The 17,420-nt window shown below is 44.3% G+C and overlaps 2 protein-coding genes across 3 annotated transcripts; one reads left to right on the top strand and one right to left on the bottom strand.

The window, feature by feature from the left end:
• The first annotated feature begins 217 nt into the window (after window positions 1–217).
• Window positions 218–5,338, top strand: larp6a (La ribonucleoprotein 6, translational regulator a). The gene is made up of 3 exons (XM_031848197.1): window positions 218–1,240; window positions 2,975–3,173; window positions 3,955–5,338. The coding sequence occupies exons 1-3, from the start codon at window positions 453–455 to the stop codon at window positions 5,053–5,055; spliced, it is 2,088 nt and encodes a 695-aa protein (XP_031704057.1). The 5' UTR covers window positions 218–452; the 3' UTR covers window positions 5,056–5,338.
• Window positions 5,339–9,508: 4,170 nt separating this feature from the next.
• On the bottom strand, window positions 9,509–17,175 carry tm2d3 (TM2 domain containing 3). Of its 2 annotated transcripts, none has more exons than XM_031848833.1 (6): window positions 17,018–17,175; window positions 16,303–16,404; window positions 14,781–14,941; window positions 13,584–13,758; window positions 12,715–12,790; window positions 9,509–12,582 (listed from the first exon to the last, which is right to left on the bottom strand). In XM_031848833.1, the coding sequence occupies exons 1-6, from the start codon at window positions 17,121–17,123 to the stop codon at window positions 12,417–12,419; spliced, it is 786 nt and encodes a 261-aa protein (XP_031704693.1). In that variant the 5' UTR covers window positions 17,124–17,175; the 3' UTR covers window positions 9,509–12,416. The 2 variants fall into 2 exon arrangements, with proteins under 2 accessions (XP_031704693.1, XP_031704692.1); XM_031848832.1 differs by having other exon boundaries at window positions 14,781–14,953; window positions 17,018–17,173.
• Between the last annotated feature and the right edge of the window lie 245 nt (window positions 17,176–17,420).

The raw sequence follows: 17,420 nt of genomic DNA, 5'->3' as shown, positions 1-17,420 counted from the left end.
TTTGGGGGGGTCCAAATTCCAACAGAGAGGAAGACTAATGCCTTTAGTTTTTTTTAACTCCTTATTCTGGAGATGTCTGTAGTTTTGATACCCTAATGGTTTGCTGCTCTGTGATTTTGACTGCCATGAATACCCACGATTGACTTCCGTGTTTCCTCCCTGCCTTTAGGTAGGCTACAGGCTAATTTGCGCTACTTGGCTCGTGTGCCATACACCAGACGCTGGAGCCTATTATCCAATTAGCGGCGTTAGAGAAGGGGTTGTCCTTGACACGGCTATTTCCCAATTAGAGAGGAACACGTGCATTTGCTCCCCTACTTAGCGCTGGGCCAACGGGTCATTCGTGTCTTCCCAGCAAAAGACAACACTCTGTGTGTCCAAAAAAAACAATCCCCCAAAAAAATATAACCCCTGTGTATGAAAGCAAAAACCAAAAAAAGAGAAAGAGGACTATGCACGCGTTGGTGAACGCCTTCATGCGCTGCCTCTCCTTCCTCTTGCCTCCCTCTTGGCTTTGTGTCGGCTTTTGCTTGTGGGCTGGGAATGAGTGCGAGGAGACGCTGCCGCCGCGGCCCAATCCCAGAGCTCGTTTCAAAAGCAGAAAGCCTCTTACATATGAGGAAGTGGCAGCACTAGCAGCGGTAGAAGACCAAGGAGGCTCCAGCCCGTCGGTCTCGCCAGCTCCACCAGGCTGCGTCTCGCCGGCTGCTACGAGCCCCGCTGCTCCTCAGGGCCCTCCGTCGGGTCGGATCTGGATCGGGGGCCTCTGGCGAGCCGTGGAGCGCGTCCTCGGAGCCCCCTGGGTCCTCCTCCGTTATCACTGGTGCCCGAAGAAGAAGCGTCGAGCGGCTTTACGCGCCCCGTATCCTGTCTGTGCCTTCGCGTCGAGCAAGATTCGAAGCGACCAGGGAGGCGCTGCTGCTGCTGCTGCTGCAGCTGCTACAGCCGCGGAAGGGAAGGGAGCGGGTGGAGGCACCTCGACGTGTTCGGCGAACATGAGCGGGTCCGCGGGGAGTCCCGACTTGAGCCCGGAGGAGCGCGTCTCGGATGCGTCAGCGGAGCGCAGCATCGATGAGGTAATCACCGTGGATCAGCACACGCAGGAGATGGGGACGGTGACGATCACGGTGGCCATTCAGGCGGCGGAGGACGAGGAGCCTGAGGAAGTGTCCGCCAATATTATTGACTTCCTCGGAGGCAGCTGTAGTGAGGACGAAATTGGAAGACATGACAAATCCAGGTTGGACTTATTTGCTACTTTTTTTATTGTCTTAGTCAATGATGCTTGTGGTAAATTGTGGTCAATTATATACATCACTTGGTGAACAAAAACTGAATTCCTGGCCTTGACTGACTTACTTTAGTGCACTTGTTTCGTTCATAAATGGGAGCAGACTATTCCTCATGGCAGACGGGGTTCAGTTTAGGTCGGAGGGTGAATGACACGTTTTTCCTCTTGCTGTCAAGGTTATATTGAAACTATGCGTGGGATATATTATTACTGTATTGGCCCGTTACTTCAGTGAGTGAACTGCCGGCACATGAGCAGCGTGGGTACAGCGGGAACTGTTTTGTTTCACTGAAAGAATGCCAAGCGTGTTGAAGGAGAAAGGAAAAAATGCTGTGCAAATATAGAAGCGTAATCCCGACAGGTGTATTGCGGTGACAACAGAACAACGCCACAAATGTGCGGGGCGGCGGAGGACAATAGATGCTCACAATCGGGGAGGCGTCAACGCTCACCCACGGACACTCGAGGGTTATTTAACTGGTCACAGAGTGTTTTAACCACCTGTAGGCCGCGCGCCGGCGCTGCAGAGCCAGAGACACCTGAGATAAAGGGATGACACCCTTCACTTTAACCTAATTCCCCTGCGTCATGGCCACGCTATTTTTATCCTCCAGCCTATATGTCGCCCCCCCCCCCCCCCCCGAAATGCGTGCGCGAGCGAGGAGTGAGTCAGTAATAGAAAGGTCAACTGGGGTGGGGGTGGGGGGGGCAAATCCGTCGGTCCGACCATACCATGCCTCTGTTTGTTCTGCAGGTCACACTTTAAGTTTTCCCTCTCTCTCGCTCTCTCTGGCACAAAGAGCTGCTGTCGCACCTGTGCTTTGTTCCACACTTCTTCCTAAAAATCTGATAAAAGAAACATGCTTTGGAGCGTTGTCAGCTTAAAAAAAAGATTCCTCCGGAGTGCACTACTCCTTGAGTGAACTTCATTCACAGCCTATTATAAAGAGAGAGGGAGAGAAAAAAGAAATCTACAACATTTCCGCTGTTACCTTTTTTTTTTTTTAATCCGCATATTAAACTGACCTCTTAAAGTTCAGCTCCCGGTTGTCTTTTTTTATTTTTTTTTATTAAATCTGAGGTCCTGGGGAAGCATCAGTGCTTGCGCCAGCTGTGTGGTCAGCCTTGGCTCATGAGCTGTTGACTGAGGGTGTGCACTGGAGGAAGAGGAAGAGGAGGAGGAGGAGGTGATGAGTCATCCACAAAATTTCATCAGACCCCTCACTCTTAATCTGCCAGGCTACCTGACTATGCCGCTTCACAGCTTCAGCCGGTTGTCTGGCTATCCAGTGCCGGTCCCAGTTTTTTCTTTGTACGTTGTGTGGAGTTTATTTTTTTGGTGAGGCTACCATATTCTGTGTGGGAGGGAGAGCCTGTGACTCTGGTGCACTTCAGATGGAGAGGTCTTGGCAGTTATTGAGGATTGGTGGGGCACGGGTGTCGAGGTCTGGCTTCTGAGGCATGGTGACTGCAGACAGCTTGTCCACTGCAGAGGGAGATTTCAGGATGAGGGTGTTTTCCTGCCAAATGACTTGTAAGCCTCTGGCTCATTGTATTAATGAAAGTGAGGTGTGTAACCGTTGTGGTGTTGTTTAACAGTTTTAGACTTACATTTGCATTTTGTCTTCCACACACACACACACACACACACACACACATATACACACACACACACACACACAGCGGTGCCGGCACCAGCGGAGGTGAGTTGGAGGAGGAGAGCTGGCAGCCCCCGGATTCAGAGCTCATCCAGAAGCTGGTCGCTCAGATCGAGTACTACCTGTCCGATGAGAACCTGGAGCACGATGCCTTCCTGCTTAAGCACGTCAGACGCAACAAACTGGGCTTTGTCAGCGTCAAGTTGCTCACTTCGTTCAAAAAGGTAACCATGGTTGCAATGCTCTTTGGTAGAATGGGGAAACACAACAGGAAATAATTGGAATTCCCTGTCCACAAACACGCACTATGCGTCACATGCTTTAATAGTAGTCATTATTTTCTTTTAATGTTGTCTATTGATATTCCTGCAGCGATTGGCAACCAGATATATGCACATTGACCAAAATGTACAAATGGAAGTTTAAAGCAAGGCGGAGACAGTTAAAAGAGGAACCTGGGCAGAGCATTTGTCATTTTTTAAATTCCCAGTGACGTACAGGCTGTGTAAATAATGCTTTTCTCACATGGATTCACACCAGCTGGTGCTGCTTTAGGCCCATGCATGCAGATTTGTTGGGTAGTTTGATTTAAAAAAAAAAAAAAAAAAAAACCACTTCTATTTATGGCACCAATAATCCGAGGCCCCACACACCCACTCATTTTTAATATAAACAAGGACACTCGTATATGAGCTTGAAGACACTTGAGGTGACACATTCTACACCTGAGCAACGCTCACGCAGCGGTGAATTGAGTAATGCAGTGAGGGCAGGATGTTTGGTAGAGATATTGATTCAGGAAGTATGACTGGAAGGAAGGCAGTGCGCGCTGCTGACTGATCCTGCTGATGGGCCTTATTTCTTAGCCATTTCTCATTTCACTGATGCGTCATAACTCTCAGAAGCGATTGCCGGGGATCAATGGGTGCCCTAATGGTTATGAGAAGGCCTTCTTGGACTACTTGGCATCTCACCCATGTAACACGAGCTTTGTCTCTTTTGCAGGTGAAACACTTGACTCGAGACTGGAGAACAACCGCTTACGCTCTGAGACACTCCGGTATACTCGAGCTGAACGAAGAGGGGCGCAAGGTGCGGCGCAAATCCGCAGTGCCGGTCTTTGCCAGCGAGTCGTTGCCCAGCCGCATGCTGCTGCTAAGTGATCTGCAGAGGTGGCCGGAGCTGGCAGCTCTCACTAAGGAAAATGGAGGCAGCAGCGAGGCAGGAGCGACTCAGCAGGAGCAGCTGATGAAGCTATTGTTGAAGGAGTTCGGAGCATATGGCGCCATCGCCTCCGTCCGAGTGCTGAAGCCTGGGAAGGACCTGCCGGCCGACCTGAAGAGGCTGAGCGGCCGCTACACTCAGCTGGGCACTGAGGAATGTGCCATTGTGGAGTTCGAAGAGGTGGAGGCCGCTGTCAAAGCCAACGAAGCCGTGGGGAGTGAGGATGGAGGCGCCGGTTCGCTGGGGTTGAAAGTAGTCTTGATCGGCACCAAGCCGCCCAAGAAGAAGGTAACCAAGGAAAGGCCGCGGGAGGAAGGAGGGCTGCGCAAAAGTCGCTCGCTCAACAGCAGGGTGCGAGAGCTTCAGTACCACGGGGACGACTCGGCCTGCAGCTCCTCGGACACTGAGAGCAACCCTACGTCCCCGAGGCTGGCCAGGAAGTCCCAGTCCTGCAACAAGCTCAGCCCCACCACTGCGGCCCTCAACATCCAGAACAATCACCTCAGCCCCAGTATGTCCCCGCGCAACAGTCCCTGGTCGAGCCCCCGCGCCAGCCCCTGTCCTCAGCGCAAATCTCCCCATTCCCACAAGTCTCCCTTAGCCAGCGAGGGCAGACTGAGCCCGGATTCCGGGCGCCGCTGGGCAGACTACTCCTCGGACAGTAGCCTCACCCCTTCGGGAAGCCCGTGGGTTCAGCGGCGCAAGCAGGTCGCGTCGCAGGAGAGCAGCCCGGTCGGCAGTCCGATGATGGGTCGGAAGATCCAGAACGCCGACGGCCTGCCACCGGGGGTAACGAGGCTGCCCAGGGGTCCCGACGGAACCCGCGGCTTTCACTGTGTCTCTGTTGCTGAGAGGGGAAAGACTGCGGCTACTCAGACTTGATATGTGGAGCATCCTTACGCATTACTTTACCCCTCCCCCCCCCCAAAAAAAAAATAAAAATTATCTATTCGAGCTGTTCTTGGCAGTAGCTCTCAGTCCCCACCCCATGTTCGAGACTGTGTAGATATATTTTTGTTCATTGTTTTTTTTTTTTCTTTGGTTATATTTTTATACGACGTTATGAGTTACCATGGTAACATTAGTGATTTACTAATGGGGATTTGAGTGAATGTAAATTAATATTGCTTTGAAATGGACCATGTCACCCCCATTACCGTCTAAACTTGTTCTACATGGGGCGGGTTGGAGAGGGAATTCCACTTTTTTGTTGTTTTAATTGAAACGTGTCCTCTGTCTTGTGTGTAAAAGCTCACAAGTGTCTGTGGATGGTGTATAAGTGGTATAGACACATGGACTTGATAGACATCACCATATGCCTGTTCTGTATTTGTCTACTGCGAGTTTCACTTTTTTTTTTTTTTTTTTTTTTTTTTTTATACATACTATTTAAACTGAGGCCATAATCGCTCCACTGCCATAAAGGTTGGACAGCTAAATCTGGACATGTTTTTTTTATTTTTATTTTGCCTTTTTTAATTTCAGTATTTTCTGTACGCTTTGGCACTAAGTTGAGAAGGGTCTCTTCTCGCCCTGTAAATTTGTCCGGCAGGTAGCTGCTTTATTTATTTTTTTAGCTTTATTTAATTTTTTTTCTCTGAATCTAGCTACTATCAGTCCGAGCTCACGCTGAGGTTTGAGGGATGTTCGGGTCAGGCAGAAGAAAAAAATGCATTGTGTTCTTGCCTTTACATCTGAGCTGGGGTATTTGTACAGTGAAATTCCTATTGTACAAATAAATCACTAAAATTGCAATTGACCAGACTTTCTCTATTTTCTTTTGTTGTGGCACATTTCAAGGCGGTCATGACGGTCCGACACACCCATGATCCAATCTTATTTCTTTGTTTTTATTTCAATATGTAAGTGAGTTTTGAGTGAGACATTGTTGCAGTGCCAAGACTGTAGAGGCGTCTCCACACTTGGAAAGCAGAATTGGCACACTGGTGGTTGTTTTTTTGAATGGATTACACAGATGGGATGGTAAGAGAGATGATATATTATATCAACCCTAGCAGAGCAGTTGCACAAGTAATTTATTTCCATTCCCTGTGTCTTGATATTTGCAATGCGAGAAATGGTTCTCTACTCATGTTTTCGTTTTACAGTGTTGAATGTGATTAGGCTTTTTTTGACGCGTCAACAGGAAAACCTTAATGTCACAATGTCTACAAACGATCAAGATTGAAGTATACAGGTGCTGGTCATATAATTAGAATATCATCAAAAAGTTGATTTATTTCACTAATTCCATTCAAAAAGTGGAACTTGTCTATTATATTCATTCATTACACACAGACTGATATATTTCAAATGTTTATTTCTTTTAATTTTGACGATTATAACTGACAACTAAGGAAAATCCCAAATTCAGTATCTCAGAAAATTAGAATATTGTGAAAAGGTTCAATATTGAAGAGACCTGGTGCCACACTCTAATCAGCTAATTAACTCAAAACACCTGCAAAGGCCTTTAAATGGTCTCTGTCTAGTTCTGTAGGCTACACAATCATGGGGAAGACTGCTGACTTGACAGTTGTCCAAAAGACAACCATTGACACCTTGCACAAGGAGGGCAAGACACAAGGTCATTGCAAAAGAGGCTGGCTGTTCACAGAGCTCTGTGTCCAAGCACATTAATAGAGGCGAAGGAAATGTGGTAGAAAAAAGTGTACAAGCAATAGGGATAACCGTACCCTGGAGAGGATTGTGAAACAAAACCGATTCAAAAATGTGGGGGAGATTCAGAAAGAGTGGACTGCAGCTGGAGTCAGTGCTTCAAGAACCACTACGCACCGACGTATGCAAGACACATGGGTTTCAGCTGTCGCATTCCTTGTGTCAAGCCACTCTTGAACAACAGACAGGGTCAGAAGCGTCTCGCCTGGGCTAAAGACAAAAAGGACTGGACTGCTGCTGAGTGGTCCAAAGTTATGTTCTCTGATGAAAGTAAATTTTGCATTTCCTTTGGAAATCAGGGTCCCAGAGTCTGGAGGAAGAGAGGAGAGACACACAATCCACGTTGCTTGAGGTCCAGTGTAAAGTTTCCACAGTCAGTGATGGTTTGGGGTGCCATGTAATCTGCTGGTGTTGGTCCACTGTGTTTTCTGAGCTCCAAGGTCAACGCAGCCGTATACCAGGAAGTTTTAGAGCGCTTCCCGCTGCTGACCAACTTTATGGAGATGCAGATTTCATTTTCCAACAGGACTTGGCACCTGCACACAGTGCCAAAGCAACCAGTACCTGGTTTAAGGACCATGGTATCCCTGTTCTTAATTGGCCAGCAAACTCGCCTGACCTTAACCCCATAGAAAATCTATGGGGTATTGTGAAGAGGATGATGCGAAATGCCAGACCTAACAATGCAGAAGAGCTGAAGGCCACTATCAGAGCAACCTGGGCTCTCATAACACCTGAGCAGTGCCACAGACTGATCGACTCCATGCCACGCCGCATTGCTGCAGTAATTCAGGCAAAAGGAGCCCCAACTAAGTATTGAGTGCTGTACATGCTCATACTTTTCATGTTCATACTTTTCAGTTGGCCAAGATTTCTAAAAATCCTTTCTTTGTATTGGTCTTAAGTAATATTCTAATTGTCTGAGATACTGAATTTGGGATTTTCCTTAGTTGTCAGTTATAATCATCAAAATTAAAAGAAATAAACATTAGAAATATATCAGTCTGTGTGTAATGAATGAATATAACAGACAAGTTTCACTTTTTGAATGGAATTAGTGAAATAAATCAACTTTTTGATGATATTCTAATTATATGACCAGCACCTGTATATCTCAACATAACTGGTGGCACCTCCAGTCAACATGTCGTAGTAGAGGCCCCTTTTTTAACAGCAATTTGCAGTTTGGAGTCTAAGTGGATAGGTAGGCACATCTGGACATCCCCATTCATCCATTGTCCAAGCTCTATCACGTTGTATGGAGACGGGAGTGAACAGTTATCAAGTCTCGCCACATATTTGTGATTGAGGTTTGGATTCTGAATTGGGAGAGTATGATTGTTGTTTTGGATGCAGTGCATTCCTGCCTGGCTTTGGCTTTGTTCTGTGTTGTCTTGCCGAAAAATAAGTCATCGCCCACAGACTACAACACATGCTCCTCTATGATTTCTCTGTATTTTTGCGGCATTTGTGTTTAACCTTCCCTTATCCTAAGCATTTTTTAGTGCCTGCTGCTGAGGTGCATCATTCTGCCACCAGAGGCTTCATGCTGGGGATGGGAGGCATTCTGCTCATGTGCAGTGTTTGACTTTCATATGCATGGTGATCATCTTGGTGCGTCAGTCTCCTCTCATTGCCTTCTGGCAAAAACACTCGCCCAGATGTGAGCCAGAACCTGCGGCCCACTGGTGTCTCTCCTCACGTAGACATTTAGAATTTTTGGAAAGCCTTTTGAGGGATATTTAGCAAATTTTACAGCATCCTTCCACTTACTTCCACTAGCCCTTATGACAAACCAGCTGTTCAGATACAGGTGTGTTGATCTTAATATCGCTTGGTTACATACAGGTGATCGCCACTCAACTAATGATTTCTTTTTTCATGTCCCGCGTTGAAATGCTCCCCAGCAACCTTCCAAGTGTGAGAGAAAGGAGCTCACAGTTGGATGCCTGGAGAGACGTTAGACTTTTGAATTCACGCGGTCGCAGCATTCTGTTTATCCACTTTGTAGGGGAGGGGTCAGTCATAACCTATGCTCCGCCATTCAGAGCTAATTGGTATTGCGTAAGAGACGGATGAATACACTTTTGTTCTCCTCTTTGCATGATTAGCAATTCAAAATCAGGACGTCGTGATTTTCGTCCACCCCTGATGGACAATATTTTGTCTGGACTCTCGCTGGCTGTTCATTCTAACGGTGGGAATAAAGACTGTTTGGGATAAGTACGGCAAAATTAAGCTATTATCCTCATGAGACAAAACTATAATTACCTCGAAGGAGGGTTTGTTATAATCGCAGCAAATGAGGATACCACAAAGAGGGATAATGGCAAACCCAAATACCGCTCTGGTCATTATTTGTAATTGGGCGGTAGCCATTGATGTATGAATGAAAAGTTCTAGTGCATTACTTTTTAGTTTTTACCATTTACTATAAAATGATCAGATTACATGTTATAGAGTAGAACCTTTGTGTTTGAGTTCAGTATTGTAGAAGTTAATTTCACAACATTGTGCATTAAGCACATTATACTAAAGAAGTATATTCATTATTAGTTTTAAATACATGTACAATACAATAATTTACCCATACTTGCATGCATATACGCAGATGGATAAATCAGTGACGTGTATAAAACCACAGCATACTAAAGCAGACGGTAGCAAAAATCCAAATTTTATTTTTATAGTGGCTTTAAAAAAACAAGTTTACAAATTGCTTTGACAGACGAAGACCGACAAACTAAGGTAAAAGTTAAACCCTGATAAAACAGCACAATAGATGAAACAATAAAACCAATCAATACGATAAACTATGAAATAAAATTAATTAAAGAAACAAAATACAATAAAGCAGTAAAAACACATCACATAAAAGCCAGTCCGTATACTATATGGGTTTTAAGAAGCGATTTAACAGAATACTGCTTCCGAGAGCTTTATCTCCTCAGGCAGCTCGCTCCAGACCCTGATGGCAGAACGCACGGTCACCTTTAGTTTTGAGCCTCGACATTGGAACCACAATTAGGGCCCCCCCCCCCCCCCCAACCCGAGGATCTAAGTCTGCGAGCTGGCTCATAAGTGGTCAACTTTTCTTCTATATATTTTAGGGCCAGACCCAGACTTGCTTTAAAAGTGATCAGTAAAATCAAGTCTTAAAACAAACAGGGAGCCAGTGAAGAGAAGCCAGGATTGGGGTGATGTGATGTCGTCTGTTAAAACCAGTGAGAAGCCAAGCTGCTGCGTTCTGAACTAGTCGGACGCGGGTGAGCGACTTTTGGTTGATGCCAGAGAGGAGAGAGTTCCAGTAATCAAGTCTTGAGAAGATAAAGTGAGTTTTTTTTCCAGGTGAGAGGATGAGTTTGATTTTTGGAGATGGTTCTAATTTGAAGGAAGCAGATTTGTGGTTTGAAGCTTAAATCTGAGTCAAATAGGGATCGTATAGGGAGCATGCTGTGGAAGCCTTTCGTCAACATTTCCAAAAGGGGAGAAAAAAACCCAACAGAATGTGAGCGTTTCACGTCTCCACTTCAACTCGGAGTATGTGTGACACACGCTTGCATCAGTCTGTGGGAGGAAGCTGTGAGTGGGCGGTGAAACATTTGAAGAGCAAGCATTAGGGTGGAGTCAATTTACAACAGCCAATTGGAAAAGTCGACACAGAAAACCAAGAAGTTACTACAAAAGGAAATGAAGCCCACCCTCCCTGTGATTTTTTCCTTTTTTCTTTTTTTTTTTTTCAACCTCACATTATGTAATATGAGCACAGGGGTTTCTACATGGATTGTTGAGTATAATAGTGTGGTTGTAAAAACTTGACATAACTGGTTCACTATAACTCTGTTCATGTTTAAGTACTGTTAGGAAAGCCCCCCCCTCGTCACACACCCGTGGGGGACACACCCCTTTCTGTTTAATGTGAGAAAAGGCACAGACGTGTGAAAATGACCCGAGCTAATATTAGAGTCCTGAATTCCAACAGCATTGACGTAGAAGGCCCGAGCTCATGTCCCATCGTAAACATCTGTGCTGTTCCCTAAAAGTGAAATGAGGCTGACCTCTGACCTCATATCAAAGTATTGAGTGTCACTTTGTCCAGGATGGGAAACAACGCTGCTCGCTTATTGCGAATTAAAGTTCTAAATTTAATTTCTGCATTTCAGAATTGAAATAGTTTAGCTTTCAGTGTTTTGTTTCTTAATCCACTTCTCATTCCCCCATCAAACACCACCATAAACCAACGAGTGAATTACAACAACCTGCTAGTGCTGAGAGTACAATTGGATCAACACGTGTCATATTTCACAATTTTATTAACATAACTTTAAAAAAAAAAAGAAGAAAGTAATTTACAGTGTGAAACAGTTGACCCGACACTGAAAACAGAAAAACATATTTACATGAAGGATGAGCCCATTGTGTGCCACGCGGCCTCGAGCAAAGAATCTTACGGTGTTAGTACACAGAACCCTTTCTACAATGTGAAGAATGATAATGAGTGAGGAAGTAAAACACCAGCTGAATGCACTGGATATCTCTGATATATTTATATCTCCAACACGGGAAACCACAAGCAACTGCAGTTTTCTAGTGCAACACATTTCAAGGGTTTCAATACATACAGACATACACGGTTGAGATTCTTATCTCTGCCTTTCCCAAAAAGAAAAAAGAAATATCTGACTACATGTTGCTGCGAGTCATGACAGAAATGAGTTGTTGCTGCCGCACTTCTTTCTGGTTCTCTAACAGTTGCAGCTTGAATATACAGTAGCTCTTACATATTTATTTTTTTACTACATATGAACTTTAATAATAAACTTTACATTATTTGGGCAAATTTGGGCTAAAGAAAAGCATCGGTGTCATTTACCTATCCCTTGAGGCTATGTTTTATACAGTTGTGGCCTGACTCAATGTTAGGAAAAAAAATGAATAAAAACTAAATAACACATTTAAAATAACCATTGAACTCATCCACAAGACCAACTGTCTGCTGGAAATACAAACACCTGGACAAACTCCCTTCCGCATATTTAATGCTTCCTTTCAGGGCATACATATACTACCTTTTTAGCTAGTCTATTTTGTGTGATGTTACCATCTGGAACCCCCCCCATTGATGCATTGACCTTGCAATAGGGGAGGAGCAACACATGACTCCAAGGTGGCAGGATGTCGGTGAAAGCGCTGCTCCACGGGAAATCGAACCTATCTCTACATCAGCATGACGGAGCCTGACCACCGGTTAAGTCAAACCAACCAGAGAGACATAATGACCGGCTCCTCATCCCCGCGCACAGATCCATCCGCAGGATCTCAGCAGGAGACGGACGGCGAGTGATTGGGATCGATCTGATGGGCTGTGTGGGTAGACTCGTGGCTGGCGTAATGAGGAAAACACTTCCTGTCAGTTAGCAGATGGGATGGGGACGTGTTGCGCAGCGAGCTCGGAGCGTGCCAAGCACACAGCATCTCAAATCTTCCATCTTTGAGGGTGGAGCGGTGTGAAGGGACGGGGGGGGCCACGAAACCACGCAGCCACGTGTCCCGGGGCTTCCGCCTCAGATGTACAGAGAGCCGTCGGCGGGTCCCACATAACCGACCCCTATCAGAAGAACGTCTATCAAAGTCCAAATGCCCAAGCCCCCGAAGCTGAACAGCTTGCCCAGACCCTCTCTCCACTGGCCCAGATAAAACCGGTCAGCCCCAAAACCACCAAGCGTAATGCTACGGAAAGACATGAGAGAAGACACGGGACAAAGACGCTGTTAGAGCACACATCTGGATCCACGTTGATTTTTGTTGAGTGTTTCCAGCGTCTAAGCTGGTCATAACTATTGACGCGAGTGGCAGGTTTACCTGAGTGCTAATGCCGTTGACCATTTGTATCCACCCGTCCAGTTACAAAATAAACGTTTCTGAAAACGTCTATTACCTGCAGACAAAGAAAATAGATTTAGCGGAAACAAAACATTTCCCACACAAATGAAGAACACTAAAACCACAAATAAAATGTTGGTGAAACAAATTAGCATGACTGAAACACATTTTCCTAAATTACAATATCTGTTGAAAACATTTCAAAATGCTTGACCCTATTATTGTATGAACTATTGTTGGTTCCCAGATTGTGTAATTGTGTACCTGATGAGATCAAGATCCATAATTACTCAACAGTATTATTTTTAGATCACACTAATTATCACCCAACAGAGAGCCTAACCCTGCATCGGAGAATTTAAAGGAATACTTCATCAATTACTCAACCCCGTGTTACCTTGAACTCTTGAAGAAAACTCGTCTTTGAAGTAAATAGGGGCCGTGTTTAAGAACGGTAAAACTTTATCAAAACATCTGTTTACAACCTCTCACAAAACGCATGCATTATCGTATATAAATAACTATTACCATTCAAAACAATTCTTCCTTTCTCCATTTTTTAAAAAAAATCTGCCTTCACTGCGGAGGCATGCAAGAAAAATAAAGACATCTTCGAGAATTCAAGGTAACACAAGTTTAGTAATTGATAGACAAATTATCATTTTGGGCAACCATGAATAGGCTAAAAAATTTACATTATTGTTCGAGCCAAAAGGGTCACTTTGTAAAATCTTAACTGGGAGAAAAAAATCTGTGAAACTCTCACGTCTTCAAAAAAAACAAATGCCTGACTGAGACACTGAAGGTAAAGCAACCAAACAGGCTCTACAGCGGAGCCTTCGTCATACCTAAACAATGCACGTGGTCTAACACGTCACAGGTGGCGTTGTAGCGCTTGCGTGGGCAGGACACCGTCATGCAGTTGGTGGAGTTTGAGCAGCGGTACTGGGACGGGTCCAGCTGCCAGCAGAACTGACAGCTGATGGAGAGAAAGAAGTTGGTTTGCTGCTGTCCCGACTCTGCCTTAAAATACAAAAAAAAAAAAACATCAGGTCATCAACACACACGTATTCCAAAAAACAGCTGTTTCTTAAAATCACTAATTCTCTCACCACACAACTACTATTTGTCAATAGTGATGTCACGATATGAGACTGATGTCACGATTATTGTCAGAGGAAATATCACGGTTTCATGATTACATAGCTAACAACTAAAGTATTCATCATCATCAATGTAACAAGTTAGTTTTTACAGTGTAAGCTATGGCTACTTAAAAGTCATTTATGCTGCTTGTATAGAAATAGACTATACAAAACTAGAGAGAGAGAGAGAAACAAAGAGAGAGAGAACAACAGCTCCACCCTCAGCACAGAAGGTAATCTGATATTCCTGCAAGATTCTGGAAGCAAACAGTAACAGCTTGTGGACAACTTCCTGCCGAGTTTAAACTGTGTTGGTTCAGTTTATTACATTAGCGAGTTGAATTTTTGTTTTTACCTTGACTCAGGCATAAAGGGGGTTGATGGAGGATGCTGGAACATATTGGAAGTGCTGGACCCCTTGCCGTTACTTTTCTACAACAACTTCCTGGTCATTTTGTAGATATACAAAATGCTCCACAATGCCGGTTGAAGGCACGTTTTTTTTTTTTGCGGATATTAAGCTGGAATGTCGGGGCCCTCGGACATTTTTACAGCTCGTATTCTCAACTCTTCAGGTGAGTGGCACGACTCTCTCACACAGGACACAAACCGCACGTATAGAGTGACTCGTTCATGATGAGATTTTACCGCACACACAAACGTCGTGTCTGGTAACAAAATAGGTTAATCCCGACATCCCTATTTATACTTTCTTCAAGCAGTATTCAGATCACTTCCAGTTTCACAGCTGACACAAACGCTACAAGCACAACTTGACTTCTCGTGTCATGTTTCACTTCCCTTTTTATCAATGAGCAAAACAAGGTGTAGACCTCCGACTGTCAATCCTTTTTTTTGAAGGCAGCATAGATCTATCACATGATAAAAACTGCTACTCACTATGCAGTGAACTCCTTTTTTTGGTTTACAGGTGAACAAAACTGGTTTCTTGTAGATGCAGTTGGGTTGGTAATTGTGTTGGTAATTGCAGTGCATGCAATCAGCTGGCAGGCGAATACACGAACCCCCACTAGGACACTTGGAAGTGTAGCTCTCTTCATCTGTAGGAGACACTGAAAAACATTAAGTTACAGAAGTGGGTTTTTTTCTTCTAGCAAGAATAATCAATGCAATGTAACAAAGCTTTGGCACAATTTCATGTGGCAGTGCACTTGTAAGTGTGTACCACTGCTGGAGGTAAACGACTAACGCTCTGTCCTCAACAAAAAAAAAACCTCCAACAAAGAGTCCTTGAACAGGGCCATTCATTCCTGATTGCTCCATTAAGGCTGCCTGCTGGCCAGCAAGACAAAAAAAAAAAGAAAATGTTCTTGCTCTGTTGTAAAGTATTTAACTCTTCCAAGTCGAGACAACATGAGAGCAATATTCTCTCTGATACCGGGTAAAAGAGAGAATAGATTTTTAAATTAAAAACCTAAAACATATATTTGAAAGTTGACCAATTCTTCCTGAACAAACCGTTGCTTCTCTGGTCTTGTTTGTTTGGTATAACTAGGGATCATAAGAACAGGATAATCAATGAAAGCTAATCACTTAGCTGATAAAACACTGCGACTGTATTTTAAGGATTTGGGAACTTTCTCTAGATTGTCGGGCTGAGGCTGCAGCCATGACCCATCCCCCCTCCCTCCCTCTACCACCAAGTCCCTTCACGCCTCAGGGAAGACGACACAGGAGAGGGTGGGCGAGTGTCAGAGGGCTGTTACCCAGTTTACCTTTAAAGGCCTGCAGCCCTTCTCAACAGTGGAGTTAAAGGGATTTTTATAACAACTAATAAGTCAGTGTGTATTGAGTTGTTTGATACATAGTTATTAAAAGGGGAGCAGCTGTGTTGTTATAAGTTAGTGTTAGTTGTTGGTATTGAAATAGTATAGTCAACAATAGTGAAAACATTTCTGCTGTTGCAGTTCAATAAAGACTATTTGTTTACATATGAATAATGAAGCACTGTTGATTCTTTTTTAATTGTCTTTTTTTCTCTCTCACAAAATAATCAAAAAGAACCGATAAGTGTATCGAAGAGGAACCGAACCGATAAGCAGTATCGGTAATAGTACTAGTGTCGATAAAATCCTAACGATACCCATCCCTAGTTATTACATGGACAAATTAAGTCGAAGAAAGATAATTACCTTATTATATTATAGAGGTGACATAACCAGTATACCAATATGCCCAGATTTGGAGATTATAATTCATTTCTACTATGTAGCACCCCGACATTCAAAATAATCAAATCTGTAACGTGTCAACATGTTATTAATCACTTTACCTACTACTCGCGGTTGTGCTGCAGTTCTTTGTAAATATGTGCTAAACAACAACCTAAGAGTTCGTCGTTAACTCTCGTTCCAGGTTCCAGTCAGTGTGATTAATGTTGATTAATGTCCGATGTGTTTACCTGAGGCGGCAGCAGGGACCACTGGGCTGGTGATGACGGGTCCATGCTGGGCGTCTCTGGAGTAGGGAGGCTCCTGGCCAACGTGAGGGGAGCTCAGGTACCCTGACAAGCATCCACACAGGGAACAGTTAAACTCCCTCATCTGCCACAGCATGGTTATGAAACATAAACAACAGCCTTCATTGTTTAATAAACAATGAACAATAATAAACAATAGCCTTCATATTGCGGAAATGTTAAGTGATGATCAATAACGTTGATGCATTGGCGTGTTACGAATCAGACACGTCAATAACGTATGGTTAATATATAACGTTAACTTAGAAGTCTCGTGAATGTGTTAGTGATCAAATATACAGTATTATATTTTCGCATCTAAGCTAAGCTAGCTAACGTTCCTGCTTAACAGTAACTTTACCGAGGCGTTGAACGCTCACAGTTATTGCAAATTAGCGGGGTAGTCAACTGTTAGCACTTTATTACTGTTCATTAAAAACACATAAACTAAAGTGTCTGTTGTATTAGACAAGCTAATGTTCAATTAGCGCTACTCATTGCGTCCTGTGAGCGTTAGCTCGCTGGCTAACGTTAACCAGTTGACGTCAATGCTAACTCGGTGGGAGGAAGCTAACGTTCGTACAAAAACGACAAATGCAAGCCAGCCATATGCGCGAGTCACGCGGTTTGACATCTGCAGCCGTCCCCGTAAACTTACCGTTAACACATTGGAAGACCAGGTCCATAAACAACACGAAAACGATTCCGTAGGTTTTGAAACAGCGACCTCGGTCGGGTCTCCATTTCTGACAGATGGTGGCCATTGTTGCAGCAGAGCTAACCAAAGCTACATTCAGGTCATGTAGGAAATGCGATTGTCAGCGATCCTCTGCTAGACAGAGGCAAGAGGAGGCAAGTGCTCACAAATACAGTAGTTGGTGTTTTCTCTGGTTGTTTGACCTCTTCCTAAAGCCTAGAGGATTCCATGGCAGATGTATTTAGTGGACAACATTTGCTCAAACAGTAATACGTTTGTTACACTCACCCATTCACATAGCCTTGATGCAAAGTGAATTGTTGGTGTTTTCTTATATACAGTCTATGGGTTTGAGTATAGACCT

Source organism: Anarrhichthys ocellatus, unplaced genomic scaffold, assembly GCF_004355925.1.
Source record: "Anarrhichthys ocellatus isolate YVR2014 unplaced genomic scaffold, GSC_Weel_1.0 scaffold8, whole genome shotgun sequence".
NCBI lineage: Eukaryota > Metazoa > Chordata > Actinopteri > Perciformes > Anarhichadidae > Anarrhichthys > Anarrhichthys ocellatus.
The sequence above is the reverse complement of the archived record's forward strand: the minus strand, read 5'-3'. Positions and strand labels throughout refer to the sequence as shown.

What these genes read in the sequence shown, in the direction of transcription:
- larp6a (XM_031848197.1), top strand. Translation starts at nt 453, where the DNA reads ATGCACGCGTTGGTGAACGCCTTCATGCGCTGCCTCTCCTTCCTCTTG. An exon ending in GGAAGACATGACAAATCCAG is followed by an intron (nt 1,241 to 2,974) that starts GTTGGACTTATT and finishes ACACACACACAG; the next exon opens with CGGTGCCGGCACCAGCGGAG. An exon ending in TGCTCACTTCGTTCAAAAAG is followed by an intron (nt 3,174 to 3,954) that starts GTAACCATGGTT and finishes TCTCTTTTGCAG; the next exon opens with GTGAAACACTTGACTCGAGA.
- tm2d3 (XM_031848832.1), bottom strand. Translation starts at nt 17,123, where the DNA reads ATGGCCACCATCTGTCAGAAATGGAGACCCGACCGAGGTCGCTGTTTC. An exon ending in GGTCTTCCAATGTGTTAACG is followed by an intron (nt 16,405 to 17,017) that starts GTAAGTTTACGG and finishes GATGCTTGTCAG; the next exon opens with GGTACCTGAGCTCCCCTCAC. An exon ending in GGTCCCTGCTGCCGCCTCAG is followed by an intron (nt 14,954 to 16,302) that starts GTAAACACATCG and finishes AATGTTTTTCAG; the next exon opens with TGTCTCCTACAGATGAAGAG.